Source organism: Pituophis catenifer, unplaced genomic scaffold (assembly GCF_029215685.1).
Source record: "Pituophis catenifer annectens isolate HBS135680 unplaced genomic scaffold, rPitCat1.0.hap2 SCAF_3, whole genome shotgun sequence".
Lineage (NCBI taxonomy): Eukaryota > Metazoa > Chordata > Lepidosauria > Squamata > Colubridae > Pituophis > Pituophis catenifer.
The window spans coordinates 4,465,622-4,490,621 of record NW_027256883.1 but is presented as its reverse complement, the minus strand read 5'-3'; the positions used below and the strand labels follow the sequence as shown (position 1 = coordinate 4,490,621).

The window sequence follows — 25,000 nt, the reverse complement described above, 5'->3', positions numbered from 1 at the left end:
ATATCATCCTTATAACAGGATAACAGAGTTGGAAGGGACCTTGGAGGTCTTCTACTCCAACCCACTGGTCAAGCAGGAGAACGTATACTATTCAGACAAATGGCTGTCCAGTCCCTTCTTAAAAGCCTCCAATAATGGAGCACCCACAACTTCTGGTGGCAAACTGTTCTACTGGTTGATTGTTCTAACCATTAGTAAATTTCTCCTTAATTCTAGGTTGCTCCTACCCTTGATTAGTTTCCATCCATTGCTTCTTCTCCGGCCTTCTGGTGCTTTGGAAAAAGAGCTTGACCCCCTCTTCTTTGTGGCAACCCCTCAAATACTGGAATACTTCTATCATTTCACCCCAGTCCTTCTTTTCACTATACTACAGAAACCCAATTCCTACAACCTTTCTTTTATCCTCCAAATTCCCTAATCCTCTTGGTTGCTCTTCTCTGCACTCTTTCCAGAGTCTCAACGTCTTTTTTTATATTGTGTTGGCCAAAATTGGATGCAGGATTCCAAGTCTCCCTGGACGAAAGGAGAAAAAAGACTTTGACCACCATCCAGTTTCTTCTATTGGTAACTTAGCCCTTAAGAAAAGACCCTCTTCATTGGAGCGGCGTCAGAGGTGGTATTCAGCCGGTTCGCCCGAACCGGTAGCGGGAATCGCGGGTGGGCCCGCTCCCCTGCCCCGCCCCAGCTCTATGCCTATTCTATTTAGACACACTTTTTAGCCACGCGCATGCGTGCAAGCTGCACGCGTAAGCAAAGCCATGCGTGTGAGCAAAGTGCATGTACGGAAGGGCATGCACAAGTGTGGATGAGGCGCTTATGAGCAATGTGAGCATGTGCGCACGCTCACATGTGCAAACCAGTAGGGAAGGTAAATGAATACCAACCCCGAGTGGCATATCCTAGAACCCTGATGGTGACTCTCTGCGGGCACGCGAACCGTCGCCCCAGCTTAACTCTGCTGCGCATGTGTGCGCGCCTCCCACAGGCCAGCTTGTTTTCTGGTCTCTGCCACGCATGGGGCGCATGTGGGAGACGCATGTGTATGTGTGTGGAACCCAAGGCACATGTGCGGGTGTAGTGTGCACATGTGTGGGGTATGCATGGGAGTAGCACGCACATACACGGGGTCACACATGCATGCACGGGGTCGTGTGTGCATGCATGGGGCACATGCAGGGGGTCACGCATACATGCACAGGGGGCAGGGTGCACGGGCAGTCACACATGCATTGCATTATGGGTGTGCACATAAACATGCTTTCAGCACTCGGTGCCAAAAAGATTAGCCATCATTGTTCTAGAATGATGAGTTTTTTCCCGGCACTTTCAGTGGTATTGGCTGTGGGTACTACCTCCTAAAGACTATGTTGACTGTCCATCCTTGGTTCTGGGGGGAGGGAGAAATTGTCCCCCTCAGAACGGGCTCGCAATTTGGGTGTCCTCCTAGACTCACAGCTAAGATTAGAGCAACATCTGACAGCTGTGGCTAGGGGGACCTTTGCACAGGTTCGCCTGGTGCACCAAATGCGACCCTACTTGGATCGGGAGGGTCTCCTCACTGTCACTCATGCCTTTGTCACCTCACGGTTAGATTACTGCAACGCGCTCTACATGGGGCTACCCTTGAAAAGTGTTCGGAGACTAGTTGGTCCAGAACGCAGCTGCGCGAGCTGTCGTGGGTGCACCTAGGTACACCCACATTACACCAATTCTCCGCGAGCTGCACTGGCTCCCTATTGGTCTCCGGGCACAATTCAAGGTGTTGGTTATTACCTTTAAAGCCCTACATGGCTCAGGGCCAGGCTATCTTCGAGACCGCCTTCTACCGCATAGCTCCCAGCGACCGGTAAAATCCCACAGAGTTAGTCTCCTCCGGGTCCCGTCAGCTAAACAATGCCGGCTGGGGGGCCCGCAGGGGAGGGCCTTCTCTGTGGCTGCCCCAGCTCTCTGGAACCAGTTACCTCCTGAGGTCCGGACCATCCCCACCCTACTGGCCTTCCGAAAAGCTATGAAGACCTGGCTTTTACGGCAGGTCTGGGGCCGCTGATCTCACTGTTGCGATCTGGCGAGATCCGGCCATGAATGGTGTGAATGAATTTTAATGTTTTAATGTTTTTAATTTTTAAATGTTTTTTATTAGGATTTTAAATGTATTGTGAGCCGCCCTGAGTTTTCGGAGAGGGGCGGCATATAAATTGAATTAAATTGAAATTGAAGAATGTTTTGAAGAAAAAAATTCAGTTCTCTCAACAACTGTTTTTATTGGGTATAGTTAAGGGTTTTACATCGGGTGAAACAAAATTGATATTGTATATGATAACAGCAGCAAGATTGTTGATAGGTAAATATTGGAAAAACGAAGCTTTGCCCACTATTGAGGAATGGACTTTGAAGATGGCCAGTTTTGCAGAGATGGTGAAGATTTCAGCATACTTAAAAGATTGTTCACAAGAGACTTATGAATGGGAATGGAAAAGGTGGATAGAATATGTTCAGAACAAATATCAAACTAGAAAGTATCAAATAGCTTTTATTTGAAAATAATGTATTAGAAATATTTTAATGTAATGAGGTAAAAAGAAAAACTATACAGGGGAGGGAGGGGTTCAAGTTTTTACATAAGTGTCATATTAAGGGTTTTTTTTTGTGTGTGTGTTTTTTTTATCTTTCTTTACCAGTTATGAGTATATTATAGGGAAGTCTGGGCGGAGGGGAGGGTTTGGGAGGGTTAGGGAGGTTGGGAAGTTTGGGGGGGGGCTGGTGGGGGGGGGGGGAAAGGGGTGAAAATGTAATTGTAAAACTTTTGCAATAAAAAAAAAAGAAATTGAACTGAATTGGTAATCTAAAAATGACACCTGTCTATGTGTTCAGAAGATCAGGGAAGACTTGTAACCCCTCAGCCATGTTTCTACACGCTCCATGCACTTCCAAGCATGAGAGATAAGCATCACCGTAAAATCAGCTTCATTAGAGATCTATTGCCCCATATAATTCCCATCAGCTGAATTAAGGCTGCAGTTTCCATTAAATCATGCCTCGTTCTCTCTCTCTCTCTCTCTCTCTCTCTCCCCCCTGCTTGAGAACCCGATGGCCATGGACAATCGTTCGAACGTCTTATGTTCTTTCTAGTAGGGTTGATAACATCACATTTCCTGCTGCGCTAGGAATATTCCCAGATCCACCTCGAAGCAATTAGCTTAATCCAATTAGGGAGACCCAAGACTGTGTTTCCTAATCCAGCTTGACGATTCCGCTTGCAAGTTCCACCACTGAGTCGATTCTTGGTTTAACATCTGCCGCGGAAGCAAAATTTTCTCTGTGTATCTGCAGGGTTGGGAGAAACGGGGCAACAGATGGGCCTGATTTTGAAAGATGGAGAGATTAAGAGCTCGATAGAAAAAAGAAGCTGTCCAGATCTAGAGGCTAACCGAGACGGATTTTCCAGCTGATTTGCTATTTAAAGATGAGCTTGGCAGGAGTCGGTGGCTAATGATGATAAAAATGGCATAGGCATGAAAGCTGGCTGAGTGATCTGGAATATTCTGACCCAGCTCTCCAAACACAACCAACCCTCTGAAGTTAATTCAAAAATTCCTTTAATTAGGAGCACCGGCAGCCCCAGCAAAAAGTTTCTCTCTCACCGCAGTCTGTCCAGCTGGGAGATGAATTGTTCTCTGCCACACCTATTCATCTCCGCCCCCTGCCTTTTATCCCCAAAGTGAGGGTGGGCTTCGCTAGCAGTGGTGGCTCTTCTATCCATAGAAGGCCCATAGATTTCCACTGCTCTCCTCTCCTCTGCATTCTGTGCATCCATGCATCAGGCACAGGACCCAGCTGTTCCTCCTCTTCCTCATCAGCCGCCTCCAGACCTGGGGGCTATTGACTCACCATATAAGGGCTGACCGATAGCTCACGCTCTACCTCTCTCTCTCTTGCTCTCTACCAGCTCCATTCATTTCATTTTTTTTTTCATTTCATTTTTCATTTTATTAGATTTATATACCGCCCTACTCCCGAAGGACTCAGGGCAGTAAACAGCCAGAAAGATAAAACACACAAACTACAAAATTTAAAAGGCGATATAAAAACCCATTAAATAATTTGGCCCAAAACAATTTAAAACACTCCTAATGTTTTAAAACCAATTTTAAAATTACAATTAAAAGGGAAGTTAGGCCAGGCCGGCCTGTTGAAATAAATAGGTCTTAAGGGCACGACGGAAGGTGCATAAATCTGGGATCGTCCGTATCTCCGGGGGGAGCTCATTCCAGATAGCAGGTGCCCCCACAGAGAAGGCTCTCCCCCTGGGGGCTGCCAGTCGACACTGTTTGGCCGACGGCACCCAAAGGAGCCCCTCTCTATGTGAGCATACTGGCCAGTGGGAGGCTACTGGTGGCAGAAGGCGGTCCCGTAAGCTCCATTCACTCTTCCCCCCTCGGAGCTCTCAGGTTACCTTGATGCTGACCCTGACTCCCACACCTCCTCCTCCTCCGATTTGGCTGGTGGGAGGGGCCGGTGGCTGACAGGACACAACATTGAGGCAATCACCAGGAGACAGTGAGTTCTAGTCCTACCTTATGCATGAAAAATGACTAAATGGCTTTGGGCCCATCATCGGGAGACAGTGCATTCTAGTCCTGTTTTAGGCATGAAAGCTGCCTGACAAGTTATCCTTGTCTGCGCTTTCTGTGGCCAAGTTGAAACCTGGTAGTTTCCTTTTGTAATTTACGGCAAACCCCAGAGCTCATGGAGAATTAGGATTGGATGGAACTCCACATCCTGCTTTGGAAAATGGGAGTGAGTACATTGGAAGCTCAAAATTAGCTTTTGAGGAATGTTGTTCTGATGACCCAGGCATAAAGACTTGGGGAAAAGGAAGGAAGGAAGGAAGGAAGGAAGGAAGGAAGGAAGGAAGGAAGGAAGAAAGAAAGAAAGAAAGAAAGAAAGAAAGAAAGAAAGAAAGAAAGAAAGAAAGAAAGAAAGACAGACAGAAAGAAAGAAAGAAAGAAAGAAAGAAAGAAAGAAAGAAAGAAAGAAAGAAAGAAAGGTTACAGGAATTGGGTATGTCTAGTTTAATTAATGAAAATAAGGACTAAGGGTGACATGATAGCAGTCTTCCAAAATCTCAGGGGCTGCCACAAAGAAGAGGGACTCAAGCTATTCTCCAAAGCACCTGAGGGCAGGAGAAGAAGCAATGAGTGGAAGCTAATCAAGGAGAGAAGCAACTTAGAACTAATGAGGATTTTCCTGACAGAATCAGTGGAACAGCTTGCCACCAGAAGTTGTGAGCGCTCCATCACTTGAGGCTTTTAAGAAGAGACTGGACAGCCACTTCTCTGAAACAGCATAGGCTCTCCTGCTTGAGAAGGGGGTTGGATGAGAAGACCTCCAAGGTCCCTTCCAGCTCTATTCTGAATTGGAATTTGAAAAGTCTTCCAGCTTACGCTTAGATGTTATTTATGTTATTAATGTCGTATTTGTTGCATTTGTATGTGTATGTGTATTTTGCGTGTTTATATAGGTAATAAAAATTTATTAAAAAAAAAAGAAAAAAAGAAAAGTCTTCCAGCTTTCTTACGATCGTTACTGACCTCAATCTGCTGGAGAGCTTCCTCCCGTTGACGAATCACTTCTAGGTCCTCCTCTGTGATCTCGGAGAGCAGGGCATTTTCCTGGCTCTGTTCCAGCTGTGAGCTATCGCCACCACCGAAGATCTTCTCATCATCAGCCAGGTCAGAGAAAGGTGTCTTGGGGCTTTGCTGAGAAGGAGAACCAAAACTGTAGAATTAGAACTGTAGGATTCAAAAACATGTAGAAGAGACAAAGGGGTGGATTTCACTTACTTTTATCACCGGTTTGCCATGTACACACACGCTCACTTCGCGCATGCACCGTCTAAATAGGACAGCATAGAGTCGGTCCGAACCGGCTGAATACCACCTCTGGAGAAACACCGTTATCTTTTTTTTTATTTTATTTTATTTTTTTTATTTCTCATAAACATATTTAAATGTACAGTCTTTTCTCCATCATTACCGTATTTTTCGGAGTATAAGACGCACCTACCTTTTTGGGTGAGGAAAAGAAGAAAAAGAAATCTGCCTCTGCCTCTGAGCAATTTTGCCTCGTTGCAGCAAACAGCAAAGAGCCTGCTTTACTTTCATTTTCGTTTTCAGCATAACTTGATTAGCACAAGGAAAAAAAAAAAATCTGCTCCCAGCAATTTATCTCCTTGCAGCAAGCAGCAGAGGCCTGCGCAAAACAGCTGAGAGCAAAACAGCTGAGACCAAAACAGCTGAGATTTGGGAGGCCGACCCAATCAACTTGTGCTAATTAGACTGTGCTGAAGCTGAAAGGAGCTGTTTTTTCTTCCTGTTTACTTGCAAGGAGGTAAGTGCTGTGAAGCAGAGGCCAAAGGGTGGGGGCCAGTGGGTGGGCGGGGCTACATTCGGTGTATAAGATACACCTAAATTTTCACCCCCTTTTAGGGGGGGGAAAGGTAAGTCTTATACGCCGAAAAATACGGTAATCATTCATCTTGTCTTTTAACTATTTTTAACTATTAATTATTAATTGTTCGGGGCTGCTCTTTTACCATTTCCTCTCTTTTTATTTTACCACAACTTTTCCTTTTCTTCTTCTTCCCTGAGAGACACTATTTATCTGAGGAGAATTCTAGACAGCTGGAGAAACATAACCCAAACCGAACACTGCCCGAGTGGGTTAACTATTTCGTTAATTTATATTTTAAAAATATTTATATACAGGCAATTCTGGACTTAACAACCACGTTTAAACCCCAAATTTCCGTTATTTAGGATTCCGTAATTCCCTCAATTTTGCTAAAACTGGAATATTAAATCTGATGTGATGCCCCAGTTTATTAAATGTGTTGATCCATACATTTGTCAAATGGGGAGAAAGGGGCTTTGTAGGAAACAAACCCGATAAATACTTGAATTACAATCAAGAGTTCCAGGCAGTGTATAAATTCGAAGGGTGGAAAATTGAATTACTCCTTTGTGAAATTAAAATATTATATTTCCCTAAATGAGAAATGGAGATCATGTTTTTTTAGAGGCAGAAAGCAGACTCTCTCTTAATAGCCCCACCCACAGCAGATATTTGGTGCCCATTAAGAAAGACTGGGCCAGTTTATCTACCAAACAAAAGACCTTCAGCTCCAGTATGATGAGATTAAGAAGAACAGGACATGATCCTTCAGGACATAATAAGATTAACCCACTACCATTTAGCAGAAGATGCAGAGCTCACTGCATAGCACAATCTCCTAAGGGTATTTCAGTCTTTGCATCAACTCAGACCAGTCCAAACTTCAACCAAACATAGGGGTTCAGACAAGCACTTAGGATTTCCATTTCTTCTTTGGCCTATAGAGCCAGCTATGACCCCTACATGACCCCATAGGGATTTGACAACGACCAATAGAATACATGTTCTTGCACAGGAACAGGAAGCTCAAGTGCAAAGCCCAGAGAAAGTATAAATCCCGCTCCCACTCCCAACTCCATTTTGTTCACATGCCCAAAATCACAGATGGTTCTGCTTCATCAATAAACTCTCTTTCCAATCAGCCTCCATGTTTCCAATGTCTTTCTCCCAGCTTGGAACGGAACCAGTTGGATATTTCTTCCCAACATCAGTTTTAGCCTTCCCCTTGTAACTTCAAATGGACACTAAACGGACTGTTGTAAGTCGAGGACTTACAAATGTTGTATCCCGTGCTCAACATTCCTTATGATCATCCCCTATTGTTCTTTATTGGAATATCTGCCTGTTTTAAATGTGCAGATGGGAGCGCACAACAGCGTTGTACTATCCAACTAACTGAACCAACACCGCAAAATACACATATTGCTATATCATTTGCAAAAGAAGTTACTAAAAGAAGGAAACAATTCCACAACTGTTCTGTTAAGAAAGTGTTGTGGCCCCGCCCTCTGAGCCTGTCCCATTGGAGGAAGAAAGCTCCGAGCATGAGGAAGAGGAGTCAGCCAGGCCTCCCTCTCCAGGCCCCACCCCTCTGGCACTGTCTCAGGTGCCGGCCGAGGGAGAGGAGATTAGCAGGGAGACAGGTGGCTCGGATCAGAGTGACGGAGAAACATCATTCCTGGACGCACGCCTCCGAAGGCGTGATAAACGATTGCAGCAGTTTAGGAGGCGTGCTAGGGATTAGAACTGAGTCACTGGACCACACCCCAGAGACTATATAATAGAGGGTGGTGGCCAGCGATCCCTGTGACAAACAAAAGTAAACCTTGGATAGTCACTAAAGCCTCGTCCGGAACTGCTGAGAGAAATATTATTCTGCTTGGACTTTTTGTACGCTAAGTATCTTATCTTTCTGTTTTGTGAAAATAAAGGCACTTGGCAGACGGTGTGTAAATCGCTGCCAAGTTGGAGATAAGACCTGGGTGCGTTCCAAAGTGTTTCCTTAACCCTCGGCTGGCTGTGTTTGTGTGTGTGTGTGGACGGGGACAGATCAGAAAGTGCCCCATCTACTTTTTGACATTGCGCTAACCGACACCCAAAGTTTTTAAGATGAATTTCCTGAAATTGCTCTGCAACAAAGTCCTTTTCTCTTAAGTTGTTCTGCCCGAGCTACGGACCCCAAAGAACACAGCACACACAAAGTCCGTTCAAACCTTAATTTACTGAATAAACCAGTCTTTTACAACAACGGCTGTTAATTAATTGCATTAACAGCCGCCAAGAATTCAAAGAATAATACCACCCATGCTAATGCTACAATGATGCCTCCAGCAGGGGTGAAATCTAAAATTTGTTACTACTGGTTCTGTGGGCGTGGCTTGGTGGTGGTGGGGTAATGTGACTGGGTGGGCGTGGCCAACTTTTTTTTTTTTTTACTTTTAAAAGCATTTTATCTACAACCTTAAGAGGTTGCAGAAAAAAATGCTTTTAGAAGCCTCTGACGATCAGGCAACTCAGCTGGAATCGCCAGAGGCTTTTAAAGGCATTTTTTTTCTACAGCCTCTTCGGCCGAAGAGGTTGTCGAAAAAATGCTTTTAAAAGCCTCTGACGATCCCAGCTGAGCCACGGGATCATCAGAGGCTTTTTTTTTACTTTTAAAAGCATTTTTTCGGCCGAAGAGGTTGTAGAAAAAATGCTTTTAAAAGTAAAAAAAAACAGCCTCTGATGATTGCGCAGCTCAGCTGGGCATGGGGGAAGTGCAGGGATTTTTGCTACCGGTTCTCCAAACCACCCGCCGCCATCACTACTGGATTGGGTGATCCGGTCCGAACCGGGAACATTTCACCCCTGGCCTCCAGCAAGTTCTCCTGCCAGTGTTGCAAGTAATGCACCCATAGAAAGTAGAATTCCGGCAGGCAAATTCCTCAAAGAACAGTTTTGCAGGGGTCTGCAACCTTAAACACTCAAAGAGCCATTTAGACCCATTTCCCACGGAAAAAAACAAACAAACATCGGGAGCCACAAAACCTGGGTGGGCGTGGCCAACTCAACATCACTCCCACCCAGTCACATGACACACACCCCCAGCCAGGCTTACCCAGGTTTTGTGGCTCCCAGTGTTTTCTGTGGGAAATGGTGTTCTGTCCCCAACCACATGCACACACACCAACAGACGTTCAGGAGTTAAAGACCAAACCAGCCGGCAAAATCCTTTTCCTTAAGATAACGGAACTTGGCAACAACCTAGTGGCTGCCTGCCAAGAGTTTATTATTTACAAAGAGGAGAGATAACTTCTCCCCACTCCTGGTACATCAAAGGAAAACAGCTCAATAATTACAGAGTCAATCAAGTCCAGAGATAATCCAGCAAAGTCTATAGCAAAAGTCCGGCAAAGCAGAATGGCGTGGAAGCTTTCAGCTTTGTTCGTCACAAGGTTTGACTGGCCACCACGCTCCCTTTTATATCCTGTGGGGTGTGATCCAGTGACTCAGCCTAATCTCGGGCACGCCTTTTCTTCTGTTGCGCGCACTTATCTCTGCGACGCTGGCGTGGATCCAGCCAAGACTCATTACCCTCATCACTGTCCATCTGTGGCTGCGTGGACGTGCTTGGCCCCGGCCCTATCTCTTGCCCTTTGGTGGACACTGAAGGCATTGCCAGAGAGGAGGGTCCTGGAGAAGGAGGCCTTGCCAACTCCTCTCCTTCACTCTCAGAGTCCTCTCCTGACGATGACATAGGCTCAGGTAACGGAGCCACAACAAATGGGTCTCTCTCTCTCCCTCCCATTCCTGTTTTTCTCTCTTTTTCCTCTCCCTCCCTCCCTCCCTCCCTCCCTCCCTCCCTCTCTTTCTTTCTTTCTTTCATTTCTCTCATTTCTGTCCCTCTTTTCCCTCTCTTTCTCTCCCTCCAGCTCTTTCTCATTTCTCTCTCCCTCTCTTTCATTTGTTTTTCTCTTTTTCTCTCTCTCTCATTCCCTCCCTCAATCATTTTCTCATTTCTCTCTCTCTTTCTCTTTCTTTTTCTGCCCTTTTCTCTCATTTCTATCTCTCTCTTGCATGCATGCATGAGCGGGAATACTCTCGCAATAACCCCCAGCATTGATCAAAAAGCGTCCTCCGGGTGGCTTTAAATCTTGCACCGGGGACTTTCACCACCTGACGGATGCTTTTCAATTAACGCCACTGGCGGCACTGCTCAGCTGAAGGAGTAAAGAAGCTTAGGGAAGCGGGAAACCAGCTGAACTTCACAAGCCCAGCCTGCGGATCAGGCTCGGAGAAAACTGGACAGCCCTCGCCAAAGACGCTCACCCGTTAGCTAGTCAATCCGCCCACTCCGCGCGCCTTCACTGTGCTTTGGCTGAGCCCGGCCGCTCGCTTGAGGAAGGTATTCCCCCTTGTGCACGCCCTCCTGGCCCCGCAACAGCCACCCAGGGGGTTGCGTGAGGAGGAGGAGAAGGGTCGTCTTTGGGGAAGCCACCACCGCGGCTCATGCTCGCTCCTCAGCTGTGGGCCTGTCTCCGTTTCCGTTGTACCCTCCTCCCGGATCCCATTCCCATCCTGCCAGCCCTTGTGTTAGTGAGGTTGGCGTCGGCCATGGCCGCGTTGGCCCAGTGTCTTGGGCCGGAGAGCAGGTCGCTCGACTGGGTCAGCAGGGAGCCCAGGAGAGGGGTCAAAGACATGTGATATGTGTCTCCGGAACTGGAGGTTGCAGACACCCGGTTTATTGGATACATCAAATTGACACAACTGGTGAAAGCCGACTCTGAAAATTCCCGTGGCTTTCACCTAATTAAAAGCCCACCCAAAGTCACTGGTCATGCTGTCCAATCCAGGTGCTGGCTGGTAGTTTGGTTACTTTGCTCCTCCTCTGGCCAGCCACCTGTGAGAATGTCCTTGGTTCCCACAAAAAAAAAAAAACATTATTGTTTTGGCTACAAAACCCCATCTAACTCTCTCTCTCCCCTCCCACCGTTGCGTGGGAAACCTGAAGCCTCCAAGATGGTCCCAGCCAGCTTCATTTCAGGGTTGACATCTCCAAGAAAGTCCTTTAAAAACTGCAGTTCTGTCTTTCTATTTAGCATCCTCTCTTCTCCTTCCTGTTCGTTTCATGGCCTGACCTGCTGGGCCAACGGATGGCCATGTAGCAACATGAGTGAAATAGAATAATTTCTGGAGCAAAATCATACATGCTCCTTCCTCCTTGCTGCCTGCCATTGCCACTTTTTTTTTTCCTTTTTCTTTTTTCCTAGACTGCCTTTTATTTAACAAGCAGGCAGCTAGATCACAATAAAGAGACAAGGAAGCCCCGTAGAGTCCTAGCCAAGCTGAGGTCAGATTTGAAAGGGGTCAACGTTCATGCTGATTGACCAGGATGGTTCTTTAATAAGTATAAGCATCAGCTGAATTTTTTACTATTATTATAATTGCATTTCAGGCTATTTCAAAAGCCATTCCTGCTTTCCCCCCCTCCCCTCAACTACCTGAATTATATTCTCATCATTCTTAAAAACCTCAGTTGTGTTCTGCCTGCAAGGCACACTCTTCCCCACACTGCTCGGGAAAAAAAAATTATACGGCACCATCTCTTCTACCTGCAGGTTGGCGCAAAGTGACACCACTGAAAGCTTTGTGTCTCTTTCTTTGAAAACCGACACCCCTATCCTTATTTCCAAGACTTGCAATTTAGGAAATCCAGATCTGTAAGCATTCCCTCAAAACCTCCTCTCGGGATGAGGGTTTGTTCTGATATGTGAATGCTCCAACACTGGAGGTTTTTGATCTGTCCCCGTCCACACACACACACACAAACACAGCCAGCCGAGGGTTAAGAAAGTACTTGGCACGCACACAGGTTGTTATCTCAAACTTGGCAGCAATATAATCACCGTCTGCCAAGAGCTTTTACTGCAACAGATAACATAAAATTACATACGCATTGCAAATAGTCCAGCAAAACAATATTCCTTTCGGCAGCTTCAGACGTTGTTCAAGCGACTAGCCAAAGTTTGTTTTTGTTCGTCACAGAGTTTTACCAGCCACCACCCTCTCTTATATAGTCTCTGGGGTGTGGTCCAGTGACTCAGTTCTAATCCCTAGCACGCCTCCTTAACTGCTGCAACCGTTTATCACGCCTTCGTTGGCATGCATCCAGGAATGACGGCTCTCCTTCCTCGCTCTCATCCGAGACACCTGGCTCCTGGCTAATCTCCTCTCCCTCGGCCGGCACCTGAGACAATGCCAGAGGGGAGGGGCCTGGAGAGGGAGGCCTGGCTGACTCCTCTTCCTCATGTTCGGAGCTTTCTTCCTCCGATGGGATAGGCTCAGAGGGCGGGGCCACAACAGTTTTTAAGAAGAGGTTGGATAACCATTTGTCTGAAGTGGTGTAGGGTTTCCTGCCTAAGCAGGGGGTTGGACTAGAAGACCTCCAAGGTCCCTTCCAACGCTGTTATTCTAAAAAAAAAAATCTGATGGCTCTTCACTCCTGGAGTTTCCCTTTCATTTTAGTCCATAAACAAATGACTCAACAGTTCTGGTCACCACAACATACACACACACACACACAAGATGATGAGACCCTAGAAAGAGTGCAGGAAAGAGCAACAAAGATGATTATGGGGCTGGAGGCTAAAACTTATTTATTTATTATTTTATTTATTAGTAGCATTTCTCCCTAGGGACTCTGGGCGGCTTACAGCAAAAAAACAATGCAAACAATATCCCGTAAAAATTTTTTAAAAGAAAACATTAAAAACCAATACACTCCATCCCATGGCCGGGTCTCGCAAGATCGCCGTAGCGTGATCAACGGCCTCAGGTCTGCCGGAAGAGCCAGGTCTTCACCACTTTCCAGAAGGCCAATAGGGTGGGGATGGTCCGGAACTCAGGAGGTAACTGGGTCCAGAGAGCTGGGGAAGCCACAGAGAAGGCCCTTCCCCGCGGGCCCGCCAGCCGGCATTGTTTAGCTGACGGGACCCGGAGGAGGCCAACTCTGTGGGATCTTACCGGTCGCTGGGAGCTATGCGGCAGAAGGCGGTCTCGAAGATAGCCTGGCCCTGAGCCATGTAGGGCTTTAAAGGTAATAACCAACACCTTGAATTGTGACCGGAGACCAATAGGGAGCCAGTGCAGCTCGCGGAGAATTGGTGTAATATGGGTGTATCTAGGTTCACCCACAATAGCTCACGCGGCTGCCTTCTGTTCCAACTGTAGTCTCCAAACACTTTTCAAGGCTAGCCCCATGTAGAGCGCGTTGCAATAATCCAACTGTGAGGTGACAAGGGCATGAGTGACTTTGAGGAGAGCCTCCTGATCTAAGTAGGGCCGCAATTGGTACATCAGGCGAACCTGTGCAAAGGTCCCCCTAGCCACAGTTGTCAGATGTTGTTCCAATCTTAGCTGTGAGTCTAGGAGGACACCCAGATTGCGAGCCCGTTCTGAGGGGGACAATTTCTCCTCCCCCACCCCAGGACGGTTGAAGAACGGTTGCAGAAACTGGGTATGTCTAGTCCAACAAGGAGAAGGATTAGGGGTGACATGATAGTGGTCTTCCAATATTTGAGGGGCTACCACAAAGAAGAAGGGGTCAACCTATTCTCCGAAGCCCCTGAAGGCAAGAAAAGAAGCAATGGATGGAAACTAATCAAGGAGAGAAGCAACCTAGAACTAAGGAGAAATTTCCTGATGGTTAGTCTAACGAAGAAAGACTGTTCATGTGAGCGAATTGCTGTGTTTTGTGATGCTGCAGGCATGCGTGGATGGTGCACGCACACTCACATTCCCGGTGCTGGGTGAACCAGTTGTTACAGTATGCGAAGCCCACCTCCGACTTAGAACTTTGATCTTTTCCTGCCTTAAATGTAAGCCCAACATCTTCAAAAAATAACAAGAAAGTCCAGTTGCCTCTTGAAAAAAAGCACCTTTAGGACAACTCCTTTCTACCTCCACTTGTCCATTCTGAACCTTGAACCTGCCCCTTATTAGAGCCTTGGTGGCACAGCAGACTAAAGCGCTGTTAAGTAACACCAGCTGCCTGCAATTACTGCAAGTTCAAATCTCCCCAGGCTCAAGGTTGACTCAGCCTTCCATCCTTCCGAGGTAGGTAAAATGAGGACCCGGATTGTGGGGGCAATAAACTGACTTTGTATAAAATAGAACACCGCTTGGGGGGGGGACCGAAAGCCCTACTAAGCAGGTAGATACAAAAGTATGAAGGCTATTGCTTAACGCATTGTAAGCCGCCCTGAGTCTCCGGAAAAGGGCAGCATATAAATCGAATCAATCAATCAATCAATCAATCAATCAATCAATCTTAATATTTACAGATGAATATCAAAACCGAGCCTCTAAATTTAACTCTACCATCCTTGTTTATTATTATCATTATTTTTTCATCCTTCCAGCCAATTCATAACGGCCGGCGATAGCTAGAGATTTCTGACTTTGAAAGATGTGTCTGGTGTTTAATTCTTATCGATTACCCAGCTTAGAAGTTGTCCTCAAGACTGTTGCCATTGTCATCAAATGTCCTCTTGGGAAACACTGAAGGAAGAGCCGGGTTTTTTTCCCCCCAAAAAAAGGTTTTATTTTTGTTTCTCATAAACATATTTAGATGTACCGTCATTTATCCATCATTTTTCATTCATCTTATCTTTTAACTTTCATTTTTAATTTTTAATTGTTCGGGGCTGCCCTTTTACCATTTACCCTTCTTTATTTTGCCACAACTTCTTTTCTTCTCCTCCCCTGCTCTTCTTTCCTCTATCTCTTCCTACTTTCTTCATTGTTCCTCTCCTTCTCTTTCCTCCTTCCCCTTCCCTTCCTCCACTCCTCTCTTCTTCCCCCCTTTCTAACCCTCTCTTCTACTCCTCTTTCCCCTCCCTTTTCTTCCTCTCCTTTTCCCTTTCTTCTCTCTCTCCCTCTCCTCTCTTCTCCCTTCCATTCTCTCTACTCCTTTCCCTCTCTCTTGTTGTTTCCCTTTTCAGTTCAATCTAGAATGGTATTCCAGCAGCCCCAATTTTCTATTTATTTCTATTCTCATCTCAATTTCTTATTTATTTAATAATTACATCTATTTCATCACTTGTGTACATTTTTTATAATAATCTCCCTTTTTCCCTTTTATCACCCCCTTCCCTTTCTCCTTTTACCTAGGCGTCATCTGGGTTTCTATTCTTCTAATTATTTTCTCCCATCTTTTCCCTATCTATTTTACCTCCATACCCTTATTCAATTGTAGCCAATTGTAAAATTTATCCCCGAGAATAAAAGATAAAGAGGAGTCGATGTATTTCAAGACATGGGATAAATTTTAACGAAGAGCCGTTTTGTTGGGGTTAGGAGATCTCAAGTTCATTTGATAGCACAACCCAGAGATACGGAGGATCCCGGATCTACACACTTTCCGCTGTGCTCTTAAGATTCTCCTATTCCAGCAAGCCAGCCTGGCCTAATTTTCTCCCCTGTTTTAAAATTCTTTTAAATTGAAATTTTAATCTGTTTTAAATTATTGGGTTTTTTAATTGTCTCGGGCTAAATTATTTAATCTGGTTTTAATTATGTCTTTTAACTTTTGTATCTATGTATTTTATTTTGTGCCTGTTCACCGCCCTGAGTCCTTCGGGAGTAGGGCGGTATATAAATCTAATAAAACAAACAAACAAAAAAAGGGCCTTGGTAGTACAGTGGTCTAAAGCACCCTGTTATTAAGACCAGCTGCCTGCAATTACTGCAGGTTCGAATCTTACCAGGCTCAAGGTTGACTCAGCCTTCCATCCTTTCTAAGGTAGGTTAAATGAGGACCCAGTTTGTGGGGGCAATAAGCTGACTTTGTATAAATATACAAAAGGATGAAGGCTATTGCTTAACGCACTGTAAGCCGCCCTGGGTCTCCGGAGAAGGGCGGCATATAAATCAAATTAAAAAAAAAAAAAACAACCGGTTGGTATTTTGCAAGCATGGTGGAGATTAAACAGACCTTATTCCTCCCCATGGCGCCTGCAATGAAACTTTGGCAGAAATGGTGTGCCCTGGCGATGCCCTGTGGGACAGCAACGTCTTCTACCAGCGACTTTCAAAGTTAAATGCCAGCCCACATTGACTCTAAGTGTTCCTTCCCTCTCCTCTTGAATGTCTTGATGGATGCCATGTCATCACACCAGCAGTGGGTTTCACATTTATGTTACTACCGGTTCGCCACACATATGCACGCTCGTTTCGTATGCACACGTGCCTGATTTGCACACACCTGCCTTCTGTGCCCAGCCTGCCATGCATGTGGTTTGCTCGTGCGCATGCCTTCTGCGCGTGCATCCAGCCTCAAAAACTGTTCTGCCCCAGCTACGGACCCCAAAGAACACAAAGTCCGTACAAACCTTAGTTTACTAATTTAAATCAGTCTTTTCTGAACAAGGGCTGTTAATTTAACTTCATTAACAGCCGACAAGAATCCAAAGAATAATAAATCAATTCTGAGGCACAATATTTCAGATAACTGTAATCTTACTGTGGTTGGCAGAATGCCCAGAAGCAATTTGCAGAAAAACTGATAAAGAGAGAAATAAGAGCTGAATTAAGACGCGAAGGAATGTGAACGAAGTTGTTTCCTGCAAATTGCTTCAGTCGTCGTCCTTTCTTAAATAGGCTAGGGGAGTGGCCAATTAGCCCCAAGCCTTACTCTCGAGGAGACCTCCTCCTGAGGAGCCACTCCTGCCTTTTGGCAGCTCTGTGCACTCGTGCATCGAGAAGAGGCTCCTCCTCTTCTTCCTCTTCACTTATGGGAGCTTCTGGCGGTTCTGAAGGCCCTGGCTGACTCCCCGCCTCTGGCACCACATCTTCTCCAGCCTCCTCATTGTCTGACTCGACTGCCAACTGCACAGGCTGCTGGCACAGCACCACACCAGCCTCCTCGCTGTCGGAATCAGCTACTAACTGCACAGGCGCTGACGGGCCACAACAAAAACGTGCCTAAATAGGATGGCATAGAGCCGGGATTTCAGCTACCAGTTCGGGCAAACCGGCTGAATCCCACTTCTGCATCATGCCCTGTAAATAAATTATCCATTCTTCACATCCATTGTCACCTTGAAGGGATTTATACAGTGCAATCACCTCCCTGGCAAATCCCCTTCTCAAGGCTACATCAATTTAGTCCTTCGTATTTTTGTTTTGTCGGTCTGAGTCACCCGATTCAGGTTTCGAAGTTATTTTTGCTCCGTCATTGATTGGATAGGTTTCCCTTTTGGTCTTCCTTAAATTGCAACGTGATCTTTTAAGAGCAATGCGGATCCGCAAAGATGCTCGGACTGTCTCTGTCTGTCTGTCTGTCTTGACAAACACAGGTCTAAATGTGGGATCCTTGGAGAACTCTGAGCTTGGTAATTTCCTTGGAGAGGTTTCATCGTTACCCAAACAGGAGAATAAGGTTGAAATGAGAGGTCCTTGGTGATCTCTGAGCTTGGTTGTTTTTTTTGTTGTTGTTGTTTTTTTTGCAGGTAATTAATTCAGAATAGAGCTGAAAAGGGACCTTGGAGGTCTTCTAGTCCATCCCCCTGCTCACGCAGGAAACCTTCTACCATTTCAGACAAATGGTTGTCCAATCTCTCCTTAAAAACTTCCAGTGTTGGAGCATTCACAACTTCTGGAGGCAAGCAGTTCCACTGATTAATTGTTCTCACTGTCAGGAAATTTCTCCTTAGTTCCAAGCTGCTTCTCTCCTTGATTAGTTTCCATCCATTGCTTCTTGTCGTGCCTTTGGGGGCTTTGGAGAATAGCTTGACTCCCTCTCCTTTGTGGCCAGCCCTGAAAGGTTGGAACCCTGCTATCACATTCACCCCTAGTCCTTCTTTTCATTAAAGTTTCTCCTTAACTCCAGGTTGCTTCTCTCCTTGATCAATTTTCATCTGTTGTTTCGTTACCAACTAAGTAACATTATCATGGTAGAAGGGGGTAGGGTTTGTGTACAGGAAGGGGGAGAAAGAGGAGGAGAATTGTGGGGTCCTCAGTTTTCCCTGAGCTTGGTTGTTTTCTTACAGACATTTCATGGCCCAACTAGGTAACATCATCAGTGCTAGAAGGGAGTGGAGAGGAAGAAGACTGTGGGGTCCTTGGTGTTTTCTGAGCTTGGTGGTTTTCTTGCAGATGTTTCATTACCCAACTAGGTATCATCAGTAGTAGAAGAGAGTAGGGGTCGTTTTGGTGTTCTATACAAGTAGGAGGCAGGAGGGAGGGAGGGAGGAGGAGAGGAGGAGGAGGAGGAGGAGGAGGAGGAGGAGGAGGAGGAGGAGGAGGAGAAGGAGGAGGACGACTATGGGGTCCTTCATCTTCCCTGAGCTTGGTGGTTTTCTTGCAGACATTTCATGGCCCAACTAGGTAACATCATCAGTGCTAGAAGGGAGTGAAGAGGAAGAAGACTGTGGGGTCCTTGGTGTTTTCTGAGCTTGGTGGTTTTCTTGCAGATGTTTCATTACCCAACTAGGTATCATCAGTAGTAGAAGAGAGTAGGGGTCGTTTTGGTGTTCTATACAAGTAGGAGGCAGGAGGGAGGAGGGGAGGAGGGAGGAGGAGGAGAGGAGGAGGAGGAGGAGGAGGAGGAGGAGGAGAGGAGGAGGAGGAGGAGGAGGAGAAGGAGGAGGACGACTATGGGGTCCTTCATCTTCCCTGAGCTTGGTGGTTTTCTTGCAGACATTTCATGGCCCAACTAGGTAACATCATCAGTTTTAGAAGGCAGTGGGTTTTGCTCCCTGTTTATATACAAGTTGCCAGTGGGTTAGCAATAACCAACAGCCGAATCCACCAAGAATACTCCCACCAACGCCGACAGGACAGGTCATAAAAATTGGATGCAACTCCCTTAACAGCCACGATGCTTCTGGCCCCAACTGAGGTCATAAATCAAGGACTACCTGCTTCTCAAATAAAATAAAGAAAGAAGAAATATGGAGGGAAGAGGCCTTTGGTGAGGTCTGCAGGCTGACTTTGAAATCACATTGCTTTGACAGATCCCCTCCCATTTCTCTGCCTCCTCAGAGGTGACCACCGGGGACATCAGAGCTCTGAGTAAATTCCTCTAATGTGTTGTTAGGTCACTAATGGAGCCACTCATCCCTCCTAGGATGCACGGTGAAAAGCTTCCTCTCTATTTGGGGCTATGACTCTTTCATTCACCGGCTCACCCAGATCTGACAGCTCGCATGGATTATCTGTGCCCATGAATGAAGAGATTTCAACATTTCATCTGAAACAAACAAACAAACAAAAAAAAAATGGCTGGGAGGACAGAGAAATTGCAGTCCCGCACTGCCATCCAAGTCTTTAAAGAGATGATCATAGGGAATGTCAACCAAAGGAGCTTGACAGAGCTGGAAATACGAGTGATAGAGATGTACTATGGGTTGGGCGAGGGCAACTGGGGTCTCCCCAAATGGAAAATGTGGCCCCGGAGTACTCTTTCATACGATCTTTTCAACAACATTGCTTATTTTAAGAGAATAGCAGAATTGGAAGGGATCTTGGGGTCTTCTGGTCCAACCCCCTGCTCAGGAAGGAAACCGCAAACCACTTCAGACAAATGATTCTACAGTCTCTTTTTGAAAACTACCAATGATGAAGCACCCACAACTTCTGGTGGAAAGTTGTTCCTGTTCTGTTCCCGTACCACGTACACACCCAACCAGCCAGCCGAGGGTTAAATAAACTCTTCAAACACTCAACGTCAGTGATAAAGAATTTGGCAGCAACTCCGTGGCTGCCTGCCAAGAACTTTTACTCCGATAACACAGACAAAAATACACACAGTTTGAATAGCCCAGTTTGTAATTAAATCCACAGCAAATAGGCGTTGTGTCCGAAGGTGCAAAGTGACTTGCCAGAGATTAGCTTTGTCCGTCACAGAGTCCGAATGGCCACCACACTCCCTTTTATAGCCTGTGGGGTGTGGTCCAGTGACTCAGCTTAATCTCTGGCACGCCTCCTTTTCTGCTGTGCACGCTTGTCTCTCCGACGCTGGCGTGGGTCCAACCACAATGTTTCTTCGTCACTATCCGATGGCTCAGAAACACCTGGCTCCAGGCCAATCTCTTCTCCTTCGGGAGACACCTGAGGCATTGCCAGAGAGGAGGGTCCTGGAGAGGGAGGCCTGGCCGTCTCCTCTCCTTCATGTTCGGAGCCTTCTCCCTCCGATAAGATAGCCTCGGAGGACGGAGCCACAACAGTTCCGTTGGTTAACTGTCCTCACTGTTAGGAAGCTTCTCCTCAATTCCAGGTTGCTTCTCTCCATGATTACTTGTCTCCCAACATCTGTCCCATGCAATCAAACAATCAATCAATCAACCAATCAATCAATCAATCAATCAATTAGAATAGAGCTGGAAGGGATCATGGAGGTCTTCTAGTCCAGCCCTCTGTTCAAGCAGGAAACCCTATACCATTCCAGACAAGGGGTTGCCCAGTCTCTCCTTAAAAGCCTCCAGTGATGGAGCACCCACAACTTCTGGTGGCAAGCTGTTCCACTGGTTAATTGTCCTCACTGTTAGGAAATTTCTACTTAATTCCAGGTTGCTTCTCTCCTTGATTAGTTTCCATCCATTGTTTCTTAGAATAGAATAGAATAACAGAGTTGGAAGGGACCTTGGAGGTCTTCTAGTCCAACCCCCTGCTTAGGCAGGAAACCCTACACCACTTCAGACAAATGGCTATCCAGCATCTTCTTAAAAATTTCCAGGGTTGGAGAATTCACAACTTCTGCAGGCAAGTTGTTCCACTGATTAATTGTCCTCACTGTCAGGGAATTTCTCCTTAGTTCCAAGTTGCTTCTCTCCTTGATTAGCTTCCACCCATTGCTTCTTGTCCTGCCCTTGTCCTTGTCCTTGAATTGAACCCGAAGCAAATCGGCAACTGATGCAGCTCCTGATTAGTTTCCATTGATTCTTGTCTTGCCTTCTGGGTGCTTTGGAGAATAATTTGATCCCCTCTTCTTTGTGGCAGCCCCTCAAATACTGGAACACTGCTGAGATGTCACCCCTAGTCTTTCTTTTCATTAAACTAGACATACCCAAACTGACCAAGGAGAGATTCAACCTAGAAATGAGGAGGGATTTTCTGACAGTGAGAACAATCAACCCATGGAGCAGAAGTTGCCTTCGGAAGTTGTGGGAGCTTTGTCACTTGAGACTTTCGAGAAAAGATTGGACTGCCATCTGTCAGAAATGGTGTAGGGTCTCCTGCTTGAGTGGGAGATTAGACTAAATGACCTCTAACAGTGATGGGTAACCTTTTTGCCATTGCGTGCCAAAAGTGGGGGGAGTGCAGGGGGGGCACACACATGCATGCCCACAACCGTAATTTAATGTGGCCCGCCCCCTCCCCCCCACTTTTGGCACGCGATGACACGATGGGCCTGGTAGGCCCGTTTTCCACCCTCCCCAGGTTCCAGAGGCTTTCTTGGAGCCTGGGGAGGGTGAAAACGGCATTTGCCCCCCCCCCCTTGGAGGCCCTCCGGAGGCCAGAAACAGCCCGTTTCCCGACTTCCAGTGAGTCTGCAAGGCCCAAAAATCAGCTAGCCAGCCCGCGCATTCGTGCCGGAGCTGAGCTAGGGAAACGCTCGCGTGCCCACCGATATGGCTCCGGGTGCCACTTGTGGCATGCGTGCCATAGGTTCACCATCACGGACCTATAAGGTCCCTTCCAACTCTGTTAATCTGTTAAAATCTGTCTGTTAAAAAGCTGCTTACCTTCTATGGCTGCCACGGTAAGTAGAACAGTGGAGGCGCAGAAATCAGCTGTGCCACGCGAATCAGCTGAGCCAGAAAGAAGGAAATATAGGACAGGATAAGGCGGGGCCAGCTGATAGTTGGAACTACCGATTCGCCCGAACTGGTCTGAACCGGCAGCAGCCCACCACTGACTGCTGGCTCATATTTAAATGATTGTCCACTAGGACTCCAAGTAGACAATCACTTAAATAGGAGATGACCAGGCCGAGCCCAAAGGCGGGGTCAAAGTGGAATGGAAGAAACTCGTAGTGCTTTTGAACTCTATCCTGACTCCTGGTTTCACACACCTGACAGTATCATGTAAACTAACTTGACTTCTCCAGCCACCTAGGCCTACCATGCATCTAAAATAATTCTTCCCAACCCTCCAGACACAAACAAGTGCAGTCATCTCTTTAACTCGGTGCTTTCCCACAGATCTGCACATTTATAAATACCTACTCCCCCTCCCTTGCAAAGTTAATTGCCTGTAAAGTAAGGTCGCACATTTATTAAACTCGTGGGTCCTCCCTCTTGTCTTTTGTACACAAACATCCACTCATTAATTGGTTAATTAATATTATGTATCCATCAATCAAAATCTGTACCGTCGCCCGTTTCACAAAAAGTGACTCTGAAGGGCATGCAACGAAGATTCCCCTTCTTCCTTCCAACAGAAGAGGAAGAGAAGGAGGAGGAGGAGGAGGAGGAGGAGGAGGAGGAGGAGGAGGAGGAGGAGATGGTCAGGAACAAACAGCCAGATCCACTTATGAAAGTTCCAACTCAGCTACTTCATTGTGTTCTACCTGTAGTACAAGAATCTTCCAGACTGCTTGCGTTCCCTTGAGAACAAACAAATGAGGTTTCATGAAACTCTGAAAACAATTTCTATGGACATGTTGGCCAGCATGGCTATATGTCACAGGCGCATGGAACGTTGTTACCTTCCCACCAAAGTGGTATCTATTGATCTACTTGCACTGGTATGCTTTCGAAAGGCTAGCTGGGCAGGATCTGAGGCAAGGAACAGGAGCTCATCCCGTTGCACAGCGCTGTGTTTCGAATCCAGGCTGTCAGCTCTCCAGGTGATAAGCGCAGGGTCTTTAACCACGCCCCTCTAGACATCTTCTATTCCTGCTTTATATTAAGAGGGATTGGTGGATTGGCCTTTTCCAAATGCAAATACTGCTTTCTCAAACAATACCCTTGAAGCAGGGGTGAAATGCTACCGGTTCGGGATGGTTTGCCCAAACTGGTAATGAAAATGTTACTGGTTCGCCGGAACCGGTAGTAAAAAAAAAATGTTTTAAAAAGTAAAAAAAAAAAGTTCTGACGATCGTGCGGCACAGCTGATCTTCGGAACTTTTTTTTAGCATTTTTTTTAAACTACCGGTTCGAGCAATAGGTAGTAAAAAAAATGCTTTAAAAAAGTTTTTTTAAAAAATGGTTCCAACAATCACCTTTGGGACAACTATGACCTGGATGACTGAGAATTTCCATAGACTTTTAGCTATGCAATTTGGGATGAACACCCTTGGAATGGTGAGGGAGTAGGAATGGATTTTCAAAAAGTTGCAAACTACAGGAACCAGGAGCACCACTCAAGTGACCCTGAAGACACAGATAAACCTCCAGATGGCTTCAATTACTCTTTAAAAGAATGCAAATGACCAGCTGTCTGCAAGGAGTATCAATCCTTCCATTCCTCACCATCCAGTCAGAGCTGAAGAAGCTTCTTGGATGAGAAGTGAAACATCTTCAAAGAAAAACCAGAAAGTCCAGTTGCCTCTTGAAAACAAAGCACCTTTGGGACAACCATGACCTGGATGACTGAGAATCTCCATGGTCTCCTTGCCTGTCTCTTACAGCTTGCTGTCTTCTCTTGGGTCCCAAAAGATGAACCAACTAAACCCAAAGGTGCTTTTTCAAGAGGCAACTGGACTTTCTGGTTTTTCTTTGAAGACTCTCCGGATGTTCTGTCCCTGTCTCACACACGCACACAAACAGACAGCCGCGGGTTAAATAAAGTGGCAGACAACCAATTCTTCCGATAAGACGCTTGGCAGCAACCCAGTAGCTGCTTGCCAAGAACTTTTACTCAATAAACAAAATACACACAGTCAAGAATTGTCCATTTCGTAAAATAAATCCAAGGCCAATAATGTTGTTTCCAAAGATGCAATGTGACTCGATAGTAGTTTTGTCCGTCACAGAGTCTGAATGGCAACCTCACCCCCTTTTATATCCTGTGGGGTGTGGTCCAGTGACTCAGCCTAATCTCTGGCACGCCTTTTCTTCTGTTGCGCACGCTTATCTCTGCGACGCTGGCGTGGATCCAGCCAAGACTCATTACCCTCATCACTGTCCATCTGTGGCTGCGTGGACGTGTTTGGCCCCGGGCCTATCTCTTGCCCTTCGGCGGACACCGAAGGCATTGCCAGAGAGGAGGGTCCTGGAGAGGGAGGCCTTGCCAACTCCTCTCCTTCACTCTCGGAGTCCTCTCCTGCCGATGACACAGGCTCAGGTAATGGAGCCACAACACCAGGTAGGAACGCTGTCCTATGTGAAACATCTTTCGCATCTCATCCAAGAAGCTTCTTCAGCTCTGATTCAAGAACAGCTGAAGAAGCTTCTTGGATGAGAAGCGGAACGTCTTCAAAGCAAAACCAGGAAGTCCAGTTGCCTCCTGAGAAAGCACTTTTGGGTTCCCCACTGGTCCATAGAAACTGGCTCTCTACAGACCTGTATGAAGCAATCCCATCGTGAAATCTACATTTGCCTTCCCTTCCAGAATCGGTACG

General features: G+C 46.3%; 1 protein-coding gene across 6 annotated transcripts in view; it reads right to left on the bottom strand.

Annotated features, from left to right (window-relative positions):
* TSNARE1 (t-SNARE domain containing 1) overlaps positions 1 to 25,000 on the bottom strand; it is a 296,160-nt gene that overhangs the window by 111,006 nt on the left and 160,154 nt on the right. For all 6 annotated transcript variants that reach the window (XM_070941966.1, XM_070941969.1, XM_070941970.1 and 3 more), the window contains one exon: positions 5,592 to 5,759. In XM_070941966.1, the coding sequence (XP_070798067.1) occupies positions 5,592 to 5,759 (168 nt within the window). The remainder of the gene's footprint in view (positions 1 to 5,591; positions 5,760 to 25,000) is intronic.